Genomic DNA, 25,190 nt, shown 5'->3' with positions numbered 1-25,190 from the left:
GGGTTTTGAGTTGATGATTAAAGCCAAACAAACTGCTAATATAGATATGAGTAGTCCAATAATTTGGTAGTTTGAGATTTTGCTGTTGGTCTATTAACTTGTTAAGATTATTACATTCTATGTATTCTTATTAAACTAAATTCATTGACTTCTTGATACCATTTAATCTTTCCGTTAAGAGAGATGGATAAAATCTTGATGGATTTAGGAAATTTTTGGAACCCATTTGGCCGAAATGAAAAAAATTAAGACAACATAATCTGAAATGGGCATTTGCTTTCTCTAAATCAAACATTTAAGATCATGCATTACACTACACTGCAAAAAAAAGTTAATAGTGTTTATTAAATAGTTTTTACTGTTTTGCCTGCATGGTAGCCTGTAATGTCATGCTAGAATATTACATATATCACACACATTGTACTCTTAAGAAAATAAATTTTTGTCACTCCTTGAAACATTAAGTTTTGGAGGTGATTGTCTTAAAATGTTTTTCTATCCATATATACAGCAAAAGTAAACTCCAAATACAAAAATCTGAGTGGATACTACATTATTAATGGCTGAGTTTAGCAGACTCAACAGTTAGAGAAGTTGAGTATTTTCTGCTGAATACCCTCTACAAAAGTGCTACTTTGGAGAATGTTGAGTGTATTGACGTCATGCTAAGTAAAGTACTTCATTTATGCTACTTTTGGATACACATTTATAATACAGGATAGTTTCCACAGCATATACACTGAGAGAAGTTGAAAATATTATATTGTAACAGCATTTCCAATGTTATATAAATTATATTAAACAGTCAAGATTGTAACAATAAAGCACAAGCTTGATTCAAGTGGGAAAGGTTCACAAGTTTGATATTAATGATAGCTGCTTTTTGTTCCTCTTGTAGAACTCTCAGTGCTCATAGGGGCAAGAGAGTTAAGTGTAATAAACATTTTTTAGGAAAATAATGCAACTAATGTCAATATAAATACAAATAAAAACAAAATTGGTTTAATTGAAAATTTTATTTCTCAAAAATTGATATATGTAGAAAGAATTATACAAGGAAATAATTTTCTAATAGAATATACAGTATACTTAGAAATTAAGCAACATTGAACAGATGAAAATTTTATTGACTTTCGAATATTCTATTTGTTAACAGATGTTCACTTCTTAGAATTAAATAATGATGTTTATAACGGAAGATTTTAAATATAATAAAATATGCATCAGTTTCAGGTTTATTTGATGTTAACTTTTTAATGTTTAAAAGATTTTACAGATTTTTTGTATAAAAATAGAAACAAAATTTTTATATTTACATAATTTTAACAACCTGAAAAACTGCATTACCTTATAAAAATCCAATTATATTCAACTAATATATTTTGTATAAAATTTTAAAAAATTAAAATCAGGAATACTGCTAAACCCAAAAATTAGAATTTTAATTTTTTTAAATAAAATTTACTAAAATGAGTCAACGATAGAAAATTTATAAAATTAAAAAACACATAATGTGATAATTTCCACATTATAAAACTGTACTTTTGTCTTCGGTTACGACTTCGGATAGAAGTGTTTGATTTACCGGATCCGTCGTTTCTATTTGGTCCCGTGTCTTCGAATTTCTTTGGTGTGGAGTAACAATTGACGATACTGTTCCGTTTAATGGAACATTTATTTTAATATCCTGTTTCTCTTTGTTCTGTTTTGAAACAATACTTTCTGAAAAGAAACAAAGTGAAAAACTCGTATATTTACAGATTGTTCAAAAGTAATTCTTAACTTACCATTAATACACGATTTGATTTCCGATTCGGATCTACAATGATGAAAATAAGCGGGACAAGAACCTACAAGTATTTTCTCTACTTGATTCTAGAAAATATTGATTATGATTTGAAAATAATAGAAAAATGACAAAAGAAAATTTATCAAAAAATTTACCGTTAAATTGGTGAAGATCAACAAAATGTCTTGCGATTTTAAAGAGTCTACAATATGTTTGAAGCCCTGAAAAACATTTTCTATTACCAAAAATGGAATTGAAAAACAAATAAAGAAAATGTGGAATGTCTTTACCATCGACGTTGTATAATCTGCTTTTGTAATATATTTACAATCGAAGATGATTACTTCGGGCAATGATTCTGCAACTGTTATTAAAAACATAGAAAAACATTTTTAGAAAACCAAATGACAAGTAGTAAAGATTGATGTCATTCTTGATTGACTCTTGCCAATTACTGTTTAGAAAAGTATAGTTATGTTACAGATATAAATAAATTACCATGATAACAGTTAATTGTGATGTACGTAGAAGGAACTTTTATTCAAATGTGTAGCACTTCGTGGCTATGATTGTATTATATTTTTGTCTTTTTTTTTTTGTTTGTTTTCCGTTTATGTCGCGTCGCGCGTATAATTTGTACCGTTTCCCTTCCGTTTCCTTCCTCGGTGCCTCCTATTAGCCGATGGCTAAGTTTCCGGCGTCTGATTGGTCCGTGACAGTGTGACGGAGTTGGAGGGAGTTATAAAAGCGGGTGTAAGGAGTAAGAAAGGGACTCTTGGACTTTTTCGAGAAAGAAAGGGAGAGAACCGCAGACGAAAAAGGAGAGAAGAGCGACCGAGAAGAGAGTGGACCGTTGGTAGAAGAAAGGAAGTTGCGACTCGAAAAGAAGAAGATTCCCCATCGAAGCCCACAATCGGACCGCTACGACAGAACCCTTGCAAGTCCCTTAGGTACTCCGTCCACAATATTTTTATTTTCGGATCTATATTTAATTGTCGAAAAAGAACGGGGCCTCGCGTGAGGAAGGTTAACGGAAAGGGGAACGTCAGGCTATTTCGTTATTTGTTACAATAACTGTCGGGTGTTGGACTGTTTATTGAGATATATATTGTACCGCGTTTTTCTTTTACCAAAATAAACCTTTGTTTGCCTGATCACACGTGTCTACCGATTTTTCATTGTCCTTCCCTTTGTTCTTTCTATCGTATATCTGTAACCGCAGACCACGTGCCTTGCGGAGTTCACAAATGTTTCATCATCCTTATTTATAACTTTAGGATACCACCACAGTGATAAAGGCATCGGTGGAGTCGACCTTTTTTTAATCGAGGTTCTCTTCGGCTGGATATGCAAAAACTCTGTCTCCAAAGGTGGAGGAGAGCCTCGATAAAAAAAAAATCAACTTCGACAAACCTCTTATCAGACTATTGTTGGATCCCAAAAGGTATAAAGGACAAATATTTTTTAAATTTAGTGTTTTTTTCTACACCTGTGACAAGTACTCTTATGTAATTACTTGCTATGAAACAACTCTTCCAGTAAAACTCCATTTTATTTGTGGACTTAGAGAAGGAATTTTTAAAAAGTAAAAATTAAACCTTTTTTAATCTCACCTGATAATTCTTTTGCTAATTTAGATGATACATATTCAATAGATGGATATAAAATATTTTTATCTGGTTTAACATACATACAAGTAATACCTTCCGGTAACTGGAAGAAAAAAATCTTATTTTCAGTCTATCTGATATGGGTAAAATCTTCATAAATATAAGAATATCATTACCATTGACACGTTAATATTCATCTTCAATTGCGACTGTTGATACAAATAAATCAGTAAAGAAATTGCTGCACCAATCAGAATTCCAAACTAAAATTTAAAATTTATATAAAATATTTATTTTTACTAATCGGAGTTTGCATAAATTTATAAAAATCTTACTATTCAACGTACAGAAGTGCACCAAATATAATAAAGACTACATTAATTTTTAGAAATAGTGTTTTGAAACATTGCTTTGGATTATATTTAGCGAAATAGTATGATAATGTTTCTAGGTATGTGCTTAGAATCTTCTAAGTACATAGATTAATAATAAAGCAAAAACACTACTTGAAAGATGTGTAACTTTCAAATATTCCAGTGAAAAAGTGTTAAATTATACAAACTTTTTACTTAATAAATTCTTCATATTTACAGATTTTACTTGCAGATATTATTTTAAACTATATATTTTCTCTTTGGTTACTATGTCCTTTGCATGTTTTTTATTAATAGTAAATATCTAAATACAGTACTAAACTTATGTAAAACATGATTTTATAAAATATCTGTCATTATATTTTCTCTCTCAATTATATTTACTGTTATACTAATATAAGTCTAGATATACAAAGAGATGATATAAATTATTTTAGTATTTACCTCTAAGCCTAGCAAGAAAGAACATATAAATGTCGCAGATAACGGTAGAAGATCTATTTCTAAATTAAATTTTAAAAATTAATTAAAAATGAAAATTATTTTCAAATTATTAATATAAATATAATAAATACTATTTGTCTTCCAGATAGATATAACATCTTGATAATGAACCATAAAGATTACAGCACTGAAGACGATTGCACACAAACACGCTTTAGGAATGTATTTAAAGAATGGTGCTATTATACCAAGTGCAAACAATACAAGGCACCCTAAAGAATTTAAAATAAAATCTAAGTGTATTATATATAATGCTTATATATAAAAAAAAAGAGGCATATTCAGAAAGTACACTTTTTTTAAACCTATAGAATTTTTTATCACCAGATTCTACACATATTTAACTACGTTTCTCATAACTTCCTCCATTATTGAGGCACCTATCACAGCAGGACGTCATTTTTGTATATCTACTTCATAAAATATGATCACCCATGATGCTAGCCATTTCTGTACTGAATCTTTCAGACTATCATCAAAACATGCTCAATTACGAACTATTTTAGGTGTAAGAGGTGAAAGTCGCTCCAATCTCAAATTTGTGTCGAGTCAAGGTTGCAGGGGAGTAGACCATTTGTTACATTCAAATGAGTTCTCACACATTAATACTAGGAAAGAAACATATAGCATTATCAAAAAGCAAAAACTTTGATGAGAAAGATTTTGTGCATCATGTTTTGAGACAGACAAAGTGTCCTGTTGGTGAAATTCGGGCTGCAAGGTACAACAAATCAACTGTGTTGTTTATTGTGAAACATTGAAAATGCAGTACAAGTGACGACTAGCGTGCAGCATGCATTTCAAAATAAAAAGGGGTGAAATGCCGAGTGCTGGCATTCTTTTGCTTCGTAACATTGCCGCTCACACTCAAAACTTAATTTGGATGGAAACAAATAAATCACCTCTTTCACTTTTAAGTTCCTGGCTGGTCAATGTTTTTACAATAGTAAGATCTGAAAAATGTACAGGTATACCTCAACTTACGTCGTTCCCGATTATACGTCGTTTGTCAAAAAAGTATATGGAAAAATAAAAATCAAGTTTAAGTCATTTTATTCAACTATACGTCTGTCTGCCACAAATATTGAAGTCATAATATCACTAGAAAGGCATTTAAAGCACATAAAATCATATTAAAATATATACATTTACAAGTATGTACTATATTTACAGTACATGCATTCGTAAATTTAGATTACTTTTTTCTGTACTATATTAAAAACTAAAATTTATTTTTTTGTAAGCTTAAAATAGATCCTTATTATCCATATATTATTAAAAATGCATTAATAAATAAAATACAGAACTGGAAATGGTAATTTATGGTTTAGCCTAGTGACAAGTAGGTTCGGAGACAAGTAAATTTGACTTACGTCGTTTTTCGACTTATGTCGCCTCTCCTGGAACCAATTACTGACGTTAGTCACTTCTACAATACCTGTATTGTAGAAGTGGCTAACATTGCAAGCAAGCAAATTCTATGTCAACGGTATACAAAAGCCCCATGTTCCACTATAATAAGTGCCTCTAACAGATGAAACTAGTGGAAATATAGCTTAAGATGTGTAATACGTAAATGTTTTTGATTTTTTTTAAAGCTAAACATTACTTTCCAAATGCACCTCAGATTTATTATTCAATATAATCTAAATTATGGATTTTGTTCAATATAAAAACTAGTCTATACATTCACCTGTGAAGATTGCTCCTAAAGGAGTTCTAACACCACTTGCATTATTAATTGCAGATCTAAAAATACCAAGTTTTATGTCTAAGTACTGTACATTCATGTTCATAAAAGTTATAAATGATCGTAATTTACCTAGAGAAGCTAGCAGTTGTCGGATATGAAGATACAAATGATCCAAAAACATTACAAAAACCTAATTAAATTAAAAATTCATTACTTTATATTTTTAATTAAATGAAATTTCAAGAAGAATTGAGATAAATTTATACCTAAGGCAATAATTTCTTGAGTAGCATTTAATTTTTTACCCTTTGCTAAAAGTAAATTTGTCGTTAAAAATGAATTTAGAATACGGATTAAATGGAAAATTATGACTTACAAAATGCTTTCGCAATAGCAATGGCTTCGATAACAGACACAAAAGGAATAACAATGATTCCAGAACCAAGATCCTAAAAGTAATGAGAATTTTAGGAAAATGAAATATGCAAAAGGTAAATTTTTTGATGTACACTTACGGAAATAACTTGAAAAAATGATTTATATGTCAAGATTTGTGTTTCATTATGATAAATAGTCAAAGTAAATTGAGGAAAAGAGAAAGACGGAAGCGTTGCTTCAACTTCTTTCGTTAGAGTCAAGGCATTTTTATCGAATGCAATCAGCAAATATGCTACGATGGCAGAAATGACAACAAGTAAGGCATTTCTTCCTAAAAATTAAAAACTTATTAAGATAATTTTTAAATTAATATCAAAATTGCTATTAAAAACAATATACTACCGGTGGCGATCGTCCACCAAGCACTGTCGAACAACTTTCTTACAGTTAATGGTAATTTGGATTCCTGTTTTATTTTTCGGTCCTTGAAATGCTGAGAACAAAGAGTTCACTTGATACCTGTGTGTTTATGCTATTATCAATACTATAACAATATTAACAGCGAACACATTTAGAGGAAGAAATTTATTATTAAGCCAATGTCATATGAAATAAGATATTTTAATTAAACGAAATTACCCGCATGAGAAGAAGCAACACAATGCAAATTGAACCCATAAGAAAATCCCAATAACTGAAATTTAAAAGAAAATTGTTAGTTATATTTGATTAAAAATTTTAAAATAAAGTTTAATTAATTATAAAAATACAGCAACTCATTGCTGGATTTTTTTCCCTGCAAGAGTTAAAATTGTGTGGTGCCATCTGTTGCGAGATTTTATTTTAAAAACTTTTATAATATAATAATAAAATAATGTAAAAATGGAAAAAAGCCTAATTTTGAGGAGTTTTATAAAAAGTTGTTACTGCTAGTAGTGTTAAATCTTCATTAAGTCCGACCACATTCGAGATACAACACACAATTCTCCCTCTATCTCACCACCCCTTTGACCTTTAACTACCAAAATTTAATTATTATACACTAATTATAATACATGATATAAAAACATCTCAAAACCCGATATATTATTAATATGCTAAACAATTACTGGATTAAATCAGGCTACTTCTCTGCATTTATTTTTAATTAATTTCTAAATAATTTTTCACTAGAGGCAGGCATTAGGTGCCATCTCTTATTAAATTTAATAATTATAATTAAATTAATATTTATAAATAATTTAGAATATTCTGGAAAAAAGAAATCAGCCCGCAGCAGGACTCGAATCCACACCTCCCACTTACATGCAGATGCGTTGCCAGTTACGCTTCCCAAACCTCCAGACCGATCTCTTCTTCCAGACATTTAATTGATATAACCATCATTGGTTACTTATGGCACCAGATTGAAAATACATGATATTTATAGATATATTCAACATAGACCAGTATGTTACAAGTTGACTCCCAATTTTGGAATCCCTACTTTTCAAAAAAGGAAAACTAGAACCCAATTGTAAGTTGACCTTTTTGCAACTGGCTGCCTGGCATGTACTGTACATCATGCCAGGGAAGTAGGCTTCCTTGCATATTTCACGTGTATTCCAGAAAGTGTACTTGCAGTTTTGTGACTATTGAAAAGTAAACTGAAACTGTGTGTTTCATTTTCGCTTGTCTTAATGTTTTTTCTTAAAGGCTAAAACATATACTGTAATTGCATTGGATAGAAAACTTTATAATTACAATGGAAATTTACAACACAATAAATTTTCAGCAAATTTCCCCAATTTTTGACAAACACTCAATAGCGACAAAGTCTTAAAACTGTTCAAACTTAAGTTGATAAAAGCATTTCACAATGGATCTGCAGTACATCAGAGCAGTATCATTCAATGCAGTTTGATTTACAAATAAAACTTTTTAAAATGCATTTATTTTCTTGTACGTAAAGAAAATTTGAAGACTATTTTGTTATTTTGTGCTGTCACTTCTAGAGTGCTTATGCAGAACTATTCATGTTTTTGATCTTGTCCATCATGCTTGAATCTGAATGAGTTATTTGAGTATGTATTTAATGTAAAAATACTGACTTTAGAGATAAAATGCCTGTTATGTAGCAACAGTGGCCAAACTGTGGCTCTTCTAGATCTTTACCGTGGATATAAAGAACAATATATCACTTATTAGTAAGCTGTTTCCTCTATTAGAATGATTGTCATGATTAAAAAGTTCAGCCACCCCTATTATATAGTCCTTTAATGCTATGGTTCATTCTGTAGATTCAGGTGTAAAAGTCAAGTGTGACCAGATCAGTGTTTGCCTGGTAAAGTTCTCCTAGGAACATCTAAAATAAAAAAATTTGAAAAAATATTTATTTTGTCACAGATAAAAGATAATACTGTATAATTTGGAAAAGGCTTATAAAGATGCTGTTAAAATCAAACTATTATCAAAATTAATTTACAAATAAAGTTTCTGTAAAGTTATGGCGAGCAAATGTCCCTGATTTCCAGGGATTATCCTCCTTTTTGCCTGGTTTTAACATTTGATTATTCTATTGAAAGATTTGTTCTATATTATTTTATTAACACATCAATATAATATCACCAATTTATAGATCAATAAATAAATGAATCTTTATGTTTTTTAAAATTTACTCAGTTTTAAACCCATTTTCATCGATTCTGAAATGCATCCCTAGTTGAATTATAAATAAAAAGGGCCATCTAGTAAAGTAAAGCAATTCATAAATAGACACAACACAGCAAATCTCTATGTTGAAAATAGAAATTATACTACTATCAACATGCTATACTCATACATTCTGCAGTACTCTTACCCATGAATGTAATTATGTTTATAAAATAGCATTTCTTATATACTTTTACATCACATCATTTCAAATTGGCAAATAGACACAGTCAAAAAAAGGCATTATTTTAAGAAATGTTTTTGAAATGAAAGCATATTATAATAAAAACAAATGAATTATCCTTCATTAAATTTATATCACAATACAAAGTTACGGAGAGCAAATTTTAATCTATCATATTAAAATTCTAATAAATATTTTTATAAGAAAAAGTATGCAAAGGTTAAAAATCTACTATAATTTAATCTTAAAAAGTATTTTAAAAATACTTACAAGAAAAATACTTACTTAGTAGTATGAATATTTACAAAAAATTTATACACAGTGTCAATAAATCCATGAGACTTGTAAGAAAGTCCAAATAATCCCTAAATTAAGTAAATGTAATAAAAATAGAAAAGCTTAAATATCATAAATATCGACATTTATATTTTAATTTAAAAATACCGCACAATGCATTTTACAAATTAAAATATCAATAAACTCATTAAATCTAAACCACACTAAATATTTTATTTAGTTTCATAAAATTTTAATTTTAATTTTTTCCACTCTGTGGGAACTAAGAGGACCTTCATGCAAGCCCATTGTGGGTTTGGCCAGGCCCACCAATGGGTGGCCAGATGATGAGGGATGAGCCCCTCATATCCAGAAAGATACCCACTAAAAAATTCCTGGGGTTTTGACCTATCCAAATTTGATTCCTGATCTCCAAACTGTGTAGTATGACACCACCTTAATTACATTTTTAAACTGTAAGAGTTCATTATTGGGAGTTTAACACAGTTGGGTTAATAGCAATAATATTTTTAATCCTGAGTTTTTCCCTGAAAATTTAACCTATTGAAAGTTTTATATTTTTAAATGAAATACATTTTTAATAAAATTTATTTCCATATAATCTTAATATAAAATGATTTATACATCTATCCTGGAGCAAACAAGATCTTTTCAGCATTGCATGAGTGTATGCATGTTGTGCATGCTTGTTCCAGTGATGAAATAACCGAAGGAAATCAATTTATGATGATTTAGCATAACATAAGAATAATCTGACTGTAAAGGATAAAGACAATTTTGTAGAAACTGATAGAAAAACATGGGCTTTATTGGGCTGCAATTTGAAAAAAATTGTAGACCTATAAATTCCTACTGTCATCCATTCTCTGTCCTTCCTTAATCTCGAGAATTCTGCCCAGTGGTGTGCATTGTGACATTTATAAACTCCAATTTGGAAAAACAGTGCTTTGTCAGTCCAAAAAATTGTGCCGAAAGTGTTGAGGTTAGTCATGATGTTAAATTAACACCACATTACACCACTCAAATCACTGCATTGTGCTGGTTGCAGGTAGCAGCATAACAGATGCATGTCATAGTGTTTTAATATCCAGTGTATTTGCATAAACTGCAGTCCACAACCTAACCTAATCAAGACTGAAAAGGTCTATTTTTCCTCTGGATAGATGTTTAAGTGGACACTCTGAGTATTGTCTTCAAATACTAAAATGTATTGATTTTATGTAATGTACTGTATCATGTTTTCAAATACAGGTAAGTCCCGTATAACACAGCACTTCTATAGCACAAATTCACTCTAACACAATTTGAGAATTGTGAGCATCCCCCGTATAACATGGTGCTTTTTTTTAGCACAGATTCACTCTAACATGGTTCGAGAATTGGGTAAAACCCTCGTACAACATGAAATGTAATAAATTTTCACATACTTAAGTACTAATAGTTCACGAAAATTATTATTTTCATGAACTATTAGTACTTAAGTAAGTAAATTTTCTTTTCCGCCTTCTGTCGATACACGTAATCCTTCTCAAAACTTGTTTCAGTGTTGCCAGATTGCACCGCTTCTGATTTTGTGTTGCCAGATGTTTTCCCCTATTCCATACTTGCTTTACTATTCTTCATAAGTGCTTAGCACCATATAAGGAAATTTATAAAGATCTTTTAACTAAAAGCAAGCATTCTAAAATAACATATTTTTTGCAAAAGGTAGAGCATGGATCTGAAGATAATGCAGAAAAATGCTCAGAGGATAAGGATATCTTGCCAAAAAGAAAATGCCCTCAGTTAATAGTGCTTAGTGATGACAAAGAGAACATTGTTTAATTTATATTAATATGTATCGCTACAAAAATTTTAATAAAGATATTTATCTTAATTATAAAAATATAATAGCATGTTCTTTAATTTTTGGAACCTAACCCCCCTTTCCGTACTAGTTCTTTGTTTCATATAACACGGATTCATATAACATGGCAATTTTTTGGAACATAACTCCTGTGTTATACGGTGGTTACCTGTACTGTATATAAGCTGCAGTAGTGTATAACCTACCAAAGCCTGCAGAAAATAGCAGAGCGAAGATAAACCCTTTGGATGAAACCCATGTCACCATATACTATGCACCTATGGGAGTAGGCATTGCTCCATAAGCTTAAGTCTGTAATTGAGACTTAAAATTGATATATAATATGTAAACTTATTTCAAACAAATAACACGAGAATTACATCAAGAAAGTACAGTAATTTATGTGCACATATCTAATGTTCATTACATATTTAACTATCCAGAAACCAAGCTAATTTCATCACTAGACAGCTTAATTTAAAAATGCCTGTTTATCTAAAGATTGGTGATAACTAACTGAAGTTTGATGATTATAATAAGCAAAAATTTTATAAGTGTATTTTAATTAGTATGCTTTCAGATATTAAGTTATATAAATGTTATCAAAATTAGCATATCTGATACACAAATTATGTAATATCAAGATTCTTTGATTCTAGGTATATTATAACTATAAAAAAACATTATTGAAATTTACCTTTAGTTGATTTATAGCAATTATTATAGCAGCAGCAGATACAAAGCCACTTAATACTGGAGCAGAGACAAAATTTATAAAAAATCCTAGAAGGAAATAAATAGTTATTATACGATATAATGATATAGATATAATCATTTCTTAAACCAAAAAACTTACCAAGATTTAATAATCCCATAATCAATTGTATACAACCACAAAAAAATGATAGAAGAATGGCGTAAGGTATGCCACCAATATAGACATATTCTGATATCATCAATGACAGAACAGCAGTTGGTCCGATGGTCAAATCTTTGGAACTTCCGAATATCATATAAACAAAACATCCCATAAATGCCGTGTATAAACCATACTAATTGAAAGAAAAATTTGATTTTTAGTTTTAATTTTGCTAACTCTAAGCAAACAAGATGATTCACCTGTGGAGGAAGTAATGCCAACTGAGCATAGGCTAAGCCTTGTGGAATGACTGTAAGCGCAACTGTAACACCTGCAATTATGTCACCTTTTAGATCTATTCTACTGTACTTTGGTAGCCAAGTCAAGATGGGCAAACATCTTTTTACAGCTTTCTCTGTGCACCAATATCTACGACATTTAAAGATTATGTTTTGTGTTACACTCTTCTCTGAAAGAAAAAAGTTATAATGAATTAAAAATCAAAATCACAACATTAAAAGAATATTAATTTAATTCAAAAAAATCATTTATTATATATAAAAAAAGTTAATATATTAAATTACTTATAAAGGTAAAAGGATAATATGTAATTGGGCTGCAATTTTCAAAAATTGTAGACCTGTAAATTGCCTGTCTGTTCTTCCTTAATCTCGAGAATGGAGCTAGAGAAATGAAAGTCAAGATCAGATATGGAAAGTTTAGGGACAGGAGGCCCTGATTAACTATATACAAACTTCTGGTTTTGACTGAAAGTCATGTTATTTCAATTCAAAACTTTTCTCCTGAACAGAGTTAGATGACCAGCATGACTCCATTGATGTACAGGGGCAAGACACTACTAGAACTGAGAGCACCATGACAAAAAATTGCAGCGTGGCATTGTGGCGATGTCACAATAAATAATTGCTCATTACTATGTGGTGTCTTAAAATCATTTATAGTCTCAGACTTATATAATTAACAAATAAAAAAATTATTTTAAACAGTGGATATACTCAGGACCACATTAATGCAGTGTTTCTCAAACTTTTTTGTCAGGTGGCACACTTGAAATTATTAAACAAAATTCACGGCACCCCTATTATTATTATTTATTATTTTGCTTTTTACGGTTAGTAAAGATATGAAGGATGAGAAGACTTTGAAAAAAATAAAAGTTTTTTATTAAAGTAAGTTTATTTCCAAACAACACAAAAGCATTCAAAACAAAAGTTATTATTATAAAGGTATCTTTTAATTATTTATTTAATTTAATACTTTAATTCAATTATTTTAAGTAATTTTAATTTAATTATTTAAAAATTTCGCGGCACCCTTGTGGCGTTCTTGCGGCACCCGCTTTGAGAACCACTGCATTAATGCATAGGCATATCTGGCCACAGCTGAAGGCACCATCTTAGAGGTCTCATCTCACTACTTACTACTAACATTTTTGTTTGACATCTATATAATGCCTCTAAAGAAATCAAATTAGGGATATGAAGTGTTTTAAATGGCCCTCATAATAATTTCTAGAAAATCCTTATTCGAATTTGCCGATACAGACATTAGCAAAATTAAAGTTTAAATTCGAGATATATTGTACTTAAAAAGTACCTTTCTATTACAGTTACAACTGAGAGTGCCAATACCTGAATAGTGAATTCTGGGAGTAAAAAATATTGGGAAATTTAACATTTTTTATGCTTGGTAATATATTTCATTTCAACATACACTCAGACTTATTAAATATTATCCACACATACACCTTACGTAAAAATGATCAATTGGGTCTTAACAAAGAGTATGTGGGTGTCACCACCAGAAACCTGAAACAAAAGGCTTAAGGAGTTTATGCATGATGTAAAGAAGGGGCACTATTCTACAGTACTATCCAGAGTGGCACAAACTGATGGTTTAGTGGTTGAATGGGCTGAGGCCAGGATTGTTACACTGGTGTGTTCACTAATTCTGGCATTGAGTTTAGAAAAGTTTAAAATATATAAATTTAGCCTTACTGAAAAATGTTTAAACTAGAAGGATGCCAACGGTTATCATCAGCCTGGAAGTATATGATCAGGAATGGCTTGTTAAAATCTGATACATAGCGCATGGTCGATGTAATTCTATATGTTATGTTATTATATTTGTATTTTTATTTTATTTTACTTTATTTAGTTTTATTCTATTTATTTTGATTCGTTCAGTTTTATGTATTTTAGGATTAATTATATTTTGTATATTTGGTATTTTAACAAAATGTTCAAACTGTTTTAAATTTGAATTTGTTATATCATATTCGGTTGAATATAGAACAATTGTAAACATTCCAGAGAATTGATAACTTGACAATAGTGTTGCCACCTTTTCAACACACTGACCCAGATGGCAGGTGAGGTTTGTTTGAACAGAAGTTCCTGATGCATGCGCAATGTCATTTTGCAATGCAAAGAATAACATGCAGTGCATGCCGGTTCTACATCAGTTACAGTTAGGGAGACTTGGGTAGGAGTAACGTAAGTAACTAAATTAAGAAAAAACAACTACAACTACAGATGACTTAGCTCTATTGCAGGGCTTCTTAAACTATGGGTTGCAACCCCATTTGGGGTCGCTTAGCGAAATCTTGGGGTCGCTTAGCGAAATCTTGGGGTCGCGAGATTTTAATGCAAAATATTGAAAATAATTTGTGAAGTTTGAAAGTGGCATGCTTTGTGTCATAGGTTTTGTGAGTTGCACTTTGTGTCACTTCTTGTGCAGCGAGACAACAATTCAGCAACACTGATTGTAGTGTGAACTAGTATAGTATTGTCGCTTTTCAGTGTATTCAGTTGTCTCTGTTCTGTTGTAACACAAGAGTGAACTGTGGTAGTACATCATTATTGTTTTTGCAAATTTGTATATATCTTTATTTTATATTTTTTGGGTTGCGAAAAAAATTACAATCATAACTGGGGTCGTGAAGAAAAAAAGGTTGACAGGTTGCGCATGATATTCCTGGACAAAATTAATAGTTCACCCGGACAGCGAGTCGATTCCCGGACTCTCCGGGTGGTAACACTACTTGACAATGGCCTGTTGATCAGGTTGAAAACGTTAATTTAAGCAGTAAAGTAGGTTCTCAGAAATGCTTGGTAATATATCAAAATGCAGTCATCTATTCTTTAGTCTGCTTTAATATATACCCCCAAAAATTGATTGTCTTGTTGAGTAATTACTGGAGAAATAGATCTCAATTTGGAAATCATAAAGTTTTAAACATTTTTGCTAAATTTTGGTAGTATCCTGGCAAATCCAAGTGCTGAAAACCCTACTTACAATAAACAATACATCAGCTGGCTTATGTTTTATCTTATTGTAGTTAAGCTCTTTTTAACATAGTATAGTACATCAACATTGGATGTATACAAAATTAACCAATTATAATTTTTCAATCACAAATAACAAATTAAAAATTTCAAAGGAAGTAAAAAACAATTGCACCTTCTAATTTATTAAGAACCTGTAGGTGTTAGCCTATCATTCTGGGAACCAAGAATTGAATTTAGACAACTTAAAAAACCCTAGGAATGTTTTAGAGATAATCTGTCTTGAATATGTCAGCCCCCACCACCCAGCCACCCTACTTTGGGCCTGACAGAACCCACAATGGGTATGATTAAAAGGCATTCTTACTGCCCATGGGGAAGGAGAAGTAAAAAACAAATAATAATATTTTCCACCAAAATTACTACTTAGATTAATAACCTTTCAATGGTGCTTCTTGTGTAAAATTATCAGTTATTATAAGAAATTTTATTACAGCGTAGAGAAAATGGCTTTAAATTTTAATTTTAAAAAGAATTTGAAGAAATAGACTGCAACAAATCTCTTAAAAACTTTTTAAATTTCATGTTATTATCATTGACATGCATATGGCAATACAGTTTATGATTTAATCCTTGAAAATTTGATCCTTGAAAAAAAAAATTGCTATAAACATATTTACATTTTTTTTTTTTGGAAAAGAATCTGTGAGGAGTGACTCTTNAAGCTTAAGTAATTTCTAGGATAAGAAAATCTTATTAAAATTAGCACATTTCCTGTTTTTTCCAGAAAGCAGGATGACCAGCATTTTTTATGGAATCAGTTCAATCAAAACTAATTATTTTATATGAAATGCTTGAAATATAAATTTTAGCAAATGATAGAGGAACTACTGTAGAAAAAAAATCCAGCTAACCTAGATAATTATTTGTTTTGTTTTTGAATAAGAGATAAAACTTTATCACGAGACAAAAACTAAGTTTTATGATGCCATTTCCAGTTTCGTTCCAATGTCATTCCTAAAACACACAAAATTTACTTTAATTTCCAATCAAATTAAAGTAAATTGTACACAAAAACGTTTGATTGAAAATGTTTTTGTGAAAATTTAAATTTCAATGGTCTTATTGCTTTAGGATACAGCTAATTAATTAATAAGATGTCGAACAATTTGAACTAGAGGTAATCAGTTAAGCCACATCTCATATTAAATTAATTTATTTGAATTACAAAATATTCTAAATTCTAATCTAAAAATATATCTAGGAGATCCTAAATTAAAAAAAAATCAGTTTATACAAGGAAAGAACATTTTTCACAAATGCGTTAATTTATGTAGATATAAACCCATTGTAAGACAACAAAACTAAAAATAAATTCTCATTTCAGCTTTTATCAAAAAGATTCAAATATCACATTATATCCTTTTGGTTAAGTTAATATAACAGAAAAATCTATTATTTTAAATTTACAATTATTATTCAGTTAGTTTTATTGCAACAAATGATTGGCAACTTTGTAAAATTTGATATACTAATTTTAAAAAATGTTTTATACCAAAAATACATGTAATAATTAATTGAATTTTGCTGAGTAAGTCTATTTATTCAATAACATTTATTGATAAGAAATTTAAATATAATATACATCAAAAACTCAAATATCAAACTACGTACAGACAACTAAGCTCGAAATATTTTAACAAACAATAACGTCAGTTTAACTATTTAACTTGATAGTTAATTTGGCTTTATCAAGCTTAAAATATCAAATCTAATCAGATATTTACACACAATTTCTGCTTTACTGGAACATAAAAATTCTAAAATAGAGTCCTTGTTATTTTTCAACCCTTCTCAGCTGATCAGGGGTCAAGTGAGAGAGAACTTGACATCAATACTGAAGATTTTAATAAACTATTAAAAAGAAAATTATAGTATTTAGTACATTTAACTCTCTTAACTTTGTAAATAAATGAAAACAAAATTCAGTTAAGTATAGAAAAAAGATTTCAATTTGACATTGTCGCTTCATCCACAACACCATTGACTACACCCACAATGGTACAGGGGTGAATATAGGTCTTCATGTAGGATTGATATTCATCCTTATTTGGTAAGTACAGTCTTATGAAAAATAAATGGAGGAAAATCATTCTTTCATTAGCATTATTTGTGTAGAATCATTATTTTATCTTGATTTTAAAGAAAATCATCACAATTTCAAAAATATAGCAAAAAATGATATAAACTTATTGGTATCTGCAAAATCAAACAGTAAAAACAAGTTTAATTAGTAAATACATTTAACAATGTAAAGTGTTGATCAATGTCTTGTTGTTATTATAATGCCTGCAGCTAAATATCTGCTAAATAAAATAATACTGTAATAAATGATTAGTTCAATAGAAACCTGTTAGACCCATGTAAATTCCATTTGGTGGATCAGACAATCCCAAGATGCAATGCAACACATAGATTTGCAATGCCATCTAACTAGTATACTAGCATTATTGCTGTTGATGGTGCAATGAGTGTGTAACAGCCAGAGAAAGATGGCATTCACCATTCATTCAAGACTGACAAGCATGCTATAATTCAGTTTTTGAGTGTGGAAGGCTACTAGCCTGCTGAGATACATTGCTGAATGCAAATTGTGTACAGTGACACTTGTGTTATAAAGAGGACAATAACAAACAGGAGCAAAGTTCAGGAATGGCAGATAATCAATGATGGAAAAACCATGGCCTGGGCCTGTAACAACAGCCAAAACAGTCATGAATTTTGTACAAAGAATTTATCTGAGAAAATTGTCATGTCAGCATTAAGTTCATTGCAACACAATTAGTATAAGTGTCAGATTGACCCACTCCATTGTTCATGATCTCAGATTCAACAAGATTTTCTTGCAATGGGTCCTGCACTCAAACCCATCCATACCACAAAGGAAATAAATTTCTGTAAAGAACTGTAGCCTGTGATGAAACATGCTGTCATCACTATGAGCTGGAATCCTAAAGATAACTTACAGGAGAGACATCTGGAGTCATCTCAGCCCAAAACAGTGAAAAGTCATGTCCCCAAGAAGCATTATGTTGACATTCTGTTTTGATCATGAAGGATTACTGTTGGAATTTCAGCAGTAAGGTAAGACCATTAATGCCAAACAATACACTGGAACACTTGATTGGTGCACATGACCTTTAAGAACAGAAAGCCTGTAACTAAGTCACAGAGTCATTCTTCATGACAATGCCCATGCAGCAAACATAACCAAGACCAAACTGAAAAACATGCATTGGGAACAGCTGGACTATCCTCTGTATAGTCCTGACCTATTCCCTTGCAATTTCCACAACTTTGTATAGCCGAAATAATACACGAAGGTTGTAAACTTTGATCAGACACTAAAGTTGAGGATGCTATTATGTGACTTTTTCAATCACCAGCCAACAACTCTTCCTCCAGAATGAAAGTTTTTGCTTGGTGAATCAGTGGCAATCATGCCTTAATGCTGGCAGAGATTATGTATAACTGGCATCAATTAGTGTTGCCACCTTTTGAAAATTGCTGATCCGGACGGCATGTCAGGTTTGCTCAAACAGAAGTTCCTGACACATGCACAATGTCATTTTACAATGCGAAGAATAATGTGCATGCTGATTCTAAATCAGTTACAGTTAGGGACTAGGGACTTGCATAGGAGTAACACAGGTAACCTAAATTAAGAAAGAACAGGTACAGATAACTTAGCTCTGTTTGAGACATGTACGATCATACATGCAAACAAAAAAAAAAAAAAAAAGAGCAATAGATTGCACACCACATGTCAGTGTAAACAGACTAACATGGCAGAATTGCAGATGAGTTTCATTGAGTGTGAGTTCTTTCGCTGTTAAAATAGTGTAAATTTGTAGTAAATTTGTAAAAATATTTGCAAGAACTTTGTTTCATCATATTTTCACAATTTCTACAAAATTCTCGAACAAAATTAATAATTCACCAGGACAGTGAGTCAATTCCCGGACTGTCTGGGTGAAAACCAGACGGGTGGTAACACTAGCATCAATACAGACAAAAGTTCTCAAAGATGAACAAGTTTCTATCGAACCACCCATATATATATATATAAATGTTCTTTAATTTTATATTATTATATCGCTTCTCTTAATTGTGCATTTATATTACCTAGTTTTTCTGAACTATATCATAAAGAAGCTTATAAAAAGAGATTTTCTGGGAGGTGTTGCAAGGCATTCCTTGAAAATCTTATATCTTATGTCTGCAGGGCATTAAATGGGAGGCTGCTGTCCCTATATCCCAGTATATATGCATTACTATTGTTGCCCTTACTTTGGAAAAGCAAAAACGTGGCAATCTTATTTTCACATTTATAATAACAATTCTAGTTATATTACTGAATTATTCATTAATTCCTATATATATATATATACATACACATGACACACACGTGGGTGTTCTATGTGTATGCGCGCGCAATAATCATATAACGTGTCTTCCCCTCATTAGATTCATGACGTAACAATTACCGAACCATATTCAGATGATCATGTGATATAAACAAATGTTTAAAAACGTTATTTTACCACATTACCATATATCAACATATTTTAAACATATTATATTTTTTATTAATAATTATTCAAGAAGTAGCATTAACATATTCCATAAAGAGGAAATATATAACAGGAAAGGGATGCCGATACTTGTATCAGGGTCATATTTCCCTTTTATCTCTAACATTTTAATTCCCTAAAATAATTCCCCAATCAAGTATTACATAAGTATGAAATTAATATTAAGAAGTGTCGAATTTTTAATATTATTAAGTGAATCTCACGAAAAGATTTTACATTAAAAAAGTAATAAAAGAAAAAGAGGAAATCAATAGCATTAGTTGCCATGACAACGGAACTCACAAGGTCAACGGGACTTTAAACGTCATTAAAATAAATTTATATTTTCCTAAATTTCAAATAAAATTTACTCATCACAATAAACTAAAATAATTTTTCTTTTTTTTAAAAAATTAACTCGTTTACAATATTTAAAAAATTACATCATTTAAAATTTTGAAATTTTAAATTTGAAAATTTTTTGCGGGAAATTTGATTAAATATTAAAATATACATATACATAATACGTAAACTTTATTTTTAAAAATTATTAATTAGATATATTAATTATTTTTTCGTCGTAAAAATTATTAAAATAAGTATGAACGGACGAATAAAAGTATCGGAATTTAAATTAAGAAACTAGCGATCCAAAACGGGATGGCGGCTTCAAACCCGTGACATTTAATACGTTATTAGATCAATAAATGCTAGAATCAACAATTTATGTACTCCTACCTTTCCTGACTTGTTTTTGTTCTTCGTTATCATCTTCCTGATCATTTTCCCATTCTACGATTGCCCCGAAAGATGACATGTCAACCAGACATACCACTTTTTGCTCGTCCACGTTTCTCTTGTCTATTTATATATAGGAGGAAGAAACGAGGACACGCTCCGATGCCATCTGTCAACTCCAACTGGAACTAGTACAGATTTTAGCACAGACTGGTCCAGTTAGAAACTTTTTAGAATTTTTAAATGCTTAAAAATAATACACGTATATTATGTATATAATAAAATACCCGAGTAAAATTATTATAAATAAGTTTTATATATAAATAAATAAACATATAAACTGTATATATAATAAAATAATATTTTATTGATGTGAAATAATTCTGCACCTGGTGTTATGAAAACATGGATACACACATACGTTTTATATAAGCAAAACATTTGTTATTTTGCGACGTAAATTTAGTGTTTTTAATTGGAAAAATGTAAAAATGTACACGAATTTTTTTTCTATAATGGACTTCTGTAATTTTTCTTTTTAAAATTATTATTGTCCAATTAGAAGAAAGCGTCCCGCTCGGTATTTTTTGAATTAACCAATAAGAAAGCGTATTTTTTCATATTCAAAAATTTGAATTTACTAGAAGGATAAATAAAACAGTCTGTTAAATTAAATGATTATCGGAATTTAATAATTAAACATTTTGAAATAAAATTCTACATTAATTATAATTATTAAATTAAATTAAAATATAAATTTAATTGATTTATTTCTATGAGCAGCCATTTTTTTTTCAGTATTTGAAGGCTGAAGAACACTGACAGAGAAATATAAAATTATATAAACCATAAAAACCATCAATATTAAATTCAGTTTAAAATCTTCTATTTGTTTTGATAAATAAAATTTTTGGTATCCTATAGAAACATTAATTATAAATATGTTGTCTTGTAGATAAATATTAATACATATGATACATATTTATATGTCACCGACCCTTGTTATTGGGTTTAAATAAATAAATGCCAGGAAAACAATTTATTACTAATTAAATTATGTTTTAGCTTAAATATATTTAAACCATAAAAATGTTGTAATTGGGATATTTAATATTCCTTAATGGATAATTAATAATCATTTTAAAAATTTTAAATTATAGAAAATAGACTTTAATATAATTTTTCTAAGTAAAAATAAGTGAAAATATTTGAAATAAATTGAAAAATATAACAGCAAGTAAAAGCTAAATGAAAAATAAATTATTTTGTTGTTGGAAATATTAAATATATTTATAAAATCAATAAAAACTTCAAAATTCCTGAGTATCATATTAAAATTCCTTATTAAGTATCATATAAATTGAATTAAAATTGAATATAAAGTAAACATCCAATTTTATAGCATCAAGTAACTAAGAAAATTTAAGAAGAAATTTAGAAGAAATGCCATATAATATATGACATTTATTCACAAATTTATAATGTTGTTTTAAGGAAAGAAATTAAGTGAATATAAATTGAATATTTCTATATTTAATTAAACAAATTTTTATTTAATATATTACTAGAAAACCTTAGTTTGATTTAATTATAATATATTTTAGATTAAAATAACCTCCAACAACGGGCCTTTTTTTTTATGTTCAATCAGTGTCTGTCATTTAGAGATTTGACTGTATATCATAAGCTATATAAGTGCAAATTAAGTACAGTATTAATTTCCGGCATTACTATTATAATAAATAAATTAAATAAACAAATTTATCAAAAATATAAAAAAAAATAATGTGCTAAAATTTTTATTGAGGGTTTCAATTAATATACAAAGGTTAGAAAAGCTTATATGTGAAATGTTTAATATAAATTAAGAATAGATCCTTTAAAACAATGTTAGGAAATTCGCAGTATTTTTGTTACAAACATTAATAACCATCCTTATAAAATTCATATAATTATAAACCATATTATAATAAGATGATAAGATATATTATATTTTAATAGACTATAAAATACAGATATATGTTTTTGAACTTTAATTATTAACAGATATTTATTGTATATTATTTAAGATATAGTCTAACTAAAAAATAAATTATGTGTAATATTTATAGAAAATCATCCTAAATAGGAATAAATTTTCATTTATAATAATTTAATGTATCTGTAGCAATCATCCTTCCTCCTAATTAGTAATAAATTACGTGACGAGTGGCCTTGAACCATCCAACCATGTAATCAAATACTTATTCAATTTTTAATATCCAATCACAGACTTCCTCAGACAAGAAGTCTGTGATTGGTTATTGGAAATTTTCTTTGATCTTTCAAATCACATTTTTTTTATTTCTTTCATTTTGTTGATGTATTTATACGTTAACTAATTTACTTTAATTTGGTAAACACAGTCAAGAGTTCATAAATACATTAATTAATAGCACAATGCATATTACATAAAAGTTATCATGCCAAATTTCATTTCTTAATCTTTATCCATCGTGAGATATTAAACGAAATATACGCAGACACACACACACACACACACAAGGAATTTTTTCCCTTTGTTTGACTTCTTTTTTGGATTCGGGATCTCAAAATGTCGAGATTTGCATAAACCTGGGGAATCAAAACATACATAAAAGCCGTGGAAATAAAAGGGGCATGTGAGATGGAAAGAATGGGAGGAGAGCCAGCTTTCTTGACTAGCACTTGTATAAACTATCGGTATCAGTCGCAAAATCAGCCTCCACATCTCAATGATAAATGTCTGTAAAAGGCCCTGGCAAACGTAGGAGGGTCTTTTCTCAATGTCCATTATAGATCGCCCAGGTAATGGAAGCGATATGATGGTGAAGAGCGGACCCGTCATGTCCAGGACAGATTACGGCGTAAAAAAAATTCCTGGAAATCTCGCCTGGGTCTTGTAGAGAAAAGGCTAAGGAAAAAATAGAAGTATGTGCAATCGGTGGTATGTGAACTCCAAATTCTACTTCAACAGTATGCAGTCTATATTTTAAATCTGATTATTTTGATCTTTTAAGTCTAAAAGAACAATTAAAACCTGAGGCAGTTCTCATCATCCGGAGCTCCTCATCCAAGACGATCTAGATTGTATCTTGTATTATTATGTAAGTTACTTTTAATGTTATAATAAACGGTCCTTGTAAGACACTTATCATAACATACACTTGTCATCTTTGCCTCAACCGCCACCACCCACATACGATCAGTCCCTAGATTTTTCCTGACGTGCAATTAACTTATTGCCCCTAAAAGTCGGCACCTTACACTTAGATCATGTCGTACATACCATCCCAAAATATCTATTGAATTTCTGTGAATCAATTAATTTCTATCTACATTCAATTTTCTGATTTACACGAATCGCCATATATTGGCAATAAATTTAACAAAATTATAAACTAAATATAATTCTTTCAAAGCAAAATATAATTTTACAAAATATATATTACTGTGAAGGTAGCACATAACACTTTCCACTCATATTTTTGCTTTCTGAACGATATTTTCTTAATTAATAAGTGCACTCCAGTAGCCGAGTGGATGAAACCACCGAATACTGGTAGTTAGTTTGTCGTGAATTCGGGCATAGCCAACCGGCCAGCCACAAGCAGTTTTCCGATTTATCTTCACGTTAGTAACACCTAAATAGGATCCAGTTTCTCATAAAAGTCTTCCTAGATGCATCCCCTCAGCAGATCGCTCACGTGTTGCGTTGTCTTAACAAAATAAACCAAACTAATTGTAACAAATCCTTACGTATTTTGACATCGTCATTCACAACGTTCTCAATTTTTTTAGTGGTGGTCTTGCCCCTGTACAGTACACTACATCATACTTTTCCTGTTAGCAATAAAGCCGTTCCGTCATCTTTTATGGAAAACTGTCCACTATTTAGGTGTTACTAACGTGAAGAAAACTCGGAAAAGTCCACGTGGCCAGGCACGAACCCCCAATGTGGTTATATACATTCGGCTACTGGTGGGCTTGTGGGTTTGGCCAAACCCATAATGGACTTGATAAAAAAAAAGGCCCTGTTAATGCTCGCATAACGAAAAGAAGTGGACAGCAGGATGGCCGAGCGGTTAAAGTGGTAACCTACCGCTCTAGGGACCTGGGATATAATCCGAACTGGTGAAAAAATACTCAGGAATTTTTTTGGGGTGGACCGTCCGGATATGTCGGACTTCGTCCCTCACCACCCGGCCGCCCCATTGTGGATCTGGCCGAACCCATAATGGGCTTGCTATAAGAGGCCCTCTTAGTG

At 30.2% G+C, this 25,190-nt stretch overlaps 1 protein-coding gene across 3 annotated transcripts; it reads right to left on the bottom strand.

Annotated features, from left to right (window-relative positions):
- Positions 1-1,015: 1,015 nt before the first annotated feature.
- Positions 1,016-21,063, bottom strand: LOC111630899 (sodium-independent sulfate anion transporter-like). Of its 3 annotated transcripts, none has more exons than XM_023375075.1 (20): positions 19,719-19,958; positions 12,486-12,694; positions 12,223-12,365; positions 12,064-12,149; positions 9,509-9,588; positions 6,988-7,042; positions 6,751-6,841; positions 6,486-6,679; positions 6,347-6,419; positions 6,237-6,281; positions 6,100-6,160; positions 5,971-6,026; positions 4,349-4,489; positions 4,218-4,276; positions 3,576-3,662; positions 3,403-3,502; positions 2,080-2,153; positions 1,945-2,010; positions 1,788-1,875; positions 1,016-1,722 (listed from the first exon to the last, which is right to left on the bottom strand). In XM_023375075.1, exons 2-20 carry the CDS (start codon positions 12,512-12,514, stop codon positions 1,529-1,531), a joined length of 1,722 nt encoding a protein of 573 aa, XP_023230843.1. In that variant the 5' UTR covers positions 12,515-12,694; positions 19,719-19,958; the 3' UTR covers positions 1,016-1,528. The 3 variants fall into 3 exon arrangements, with proteins under 3 accessions (XP_023230843.1, XP_023230837.1, XP_023230830.1); XM_023375069.1 differs by having other exon boundaries at positions 1,017-1,722; positions 12,223-12,418; positions 19,719-19,957; XM_023375062.1 differs by lacking the exon at positions 19,719-19,958 and adding an exon at positions 20,906-21,063 and having other exon boundaries at positions 1,018-1,722; positions 12,223-12,418.
- Positions 21,064-25,190: the final 4,127 nt, after the last annotated feature.

This window comes from Centruroides sculpturatus, unplaced genomic scaffold, assembly GCF_000671375.1.
Source record: "Centruroides sculpturatus isolate CEXI.00-Female unplaced genomic scaffold, Cexi_2.0 scaffold20, whole genome shotgun sequence".
NCBI classification, from domain to species: domain Eukaryota; kingdom Metazoa; phylum Arthropoda; class Arachnida; order Scorpiones; family Buthidae; genus Centruroides; species Centruroides sculpturatus.
The sequence above is the reverse complement of the archived record's forward strand: the minus strand, read 5'-3'. Positions and strand labels throughout refer to the sequence as shown.

Bases quoted from the DNA above. Each gene is read 5' to 3' on its own strand.
- LOC111630899 (XM_023375062.1), bottom strand. From the start codon at position 20,984: ATGTCATCTTTCGGGGCAATCGTAGAATGGGAAAATGATCAGGAAGAT. The intron at 9,589-12,063 runs GTAAATTTCAAT...TACTTAATTTAG, and splicing joins TTGCTATAAATCAACTAAAG to GGATTATTTGGACTTTCTTA. The intron at 1,876-1,944 runs GTAAATTTTTTG...AATATTTTCTAG, and splicing joins TGATCTTCACCAATTTAACG to AATCAAGTAGAGAAAATACT.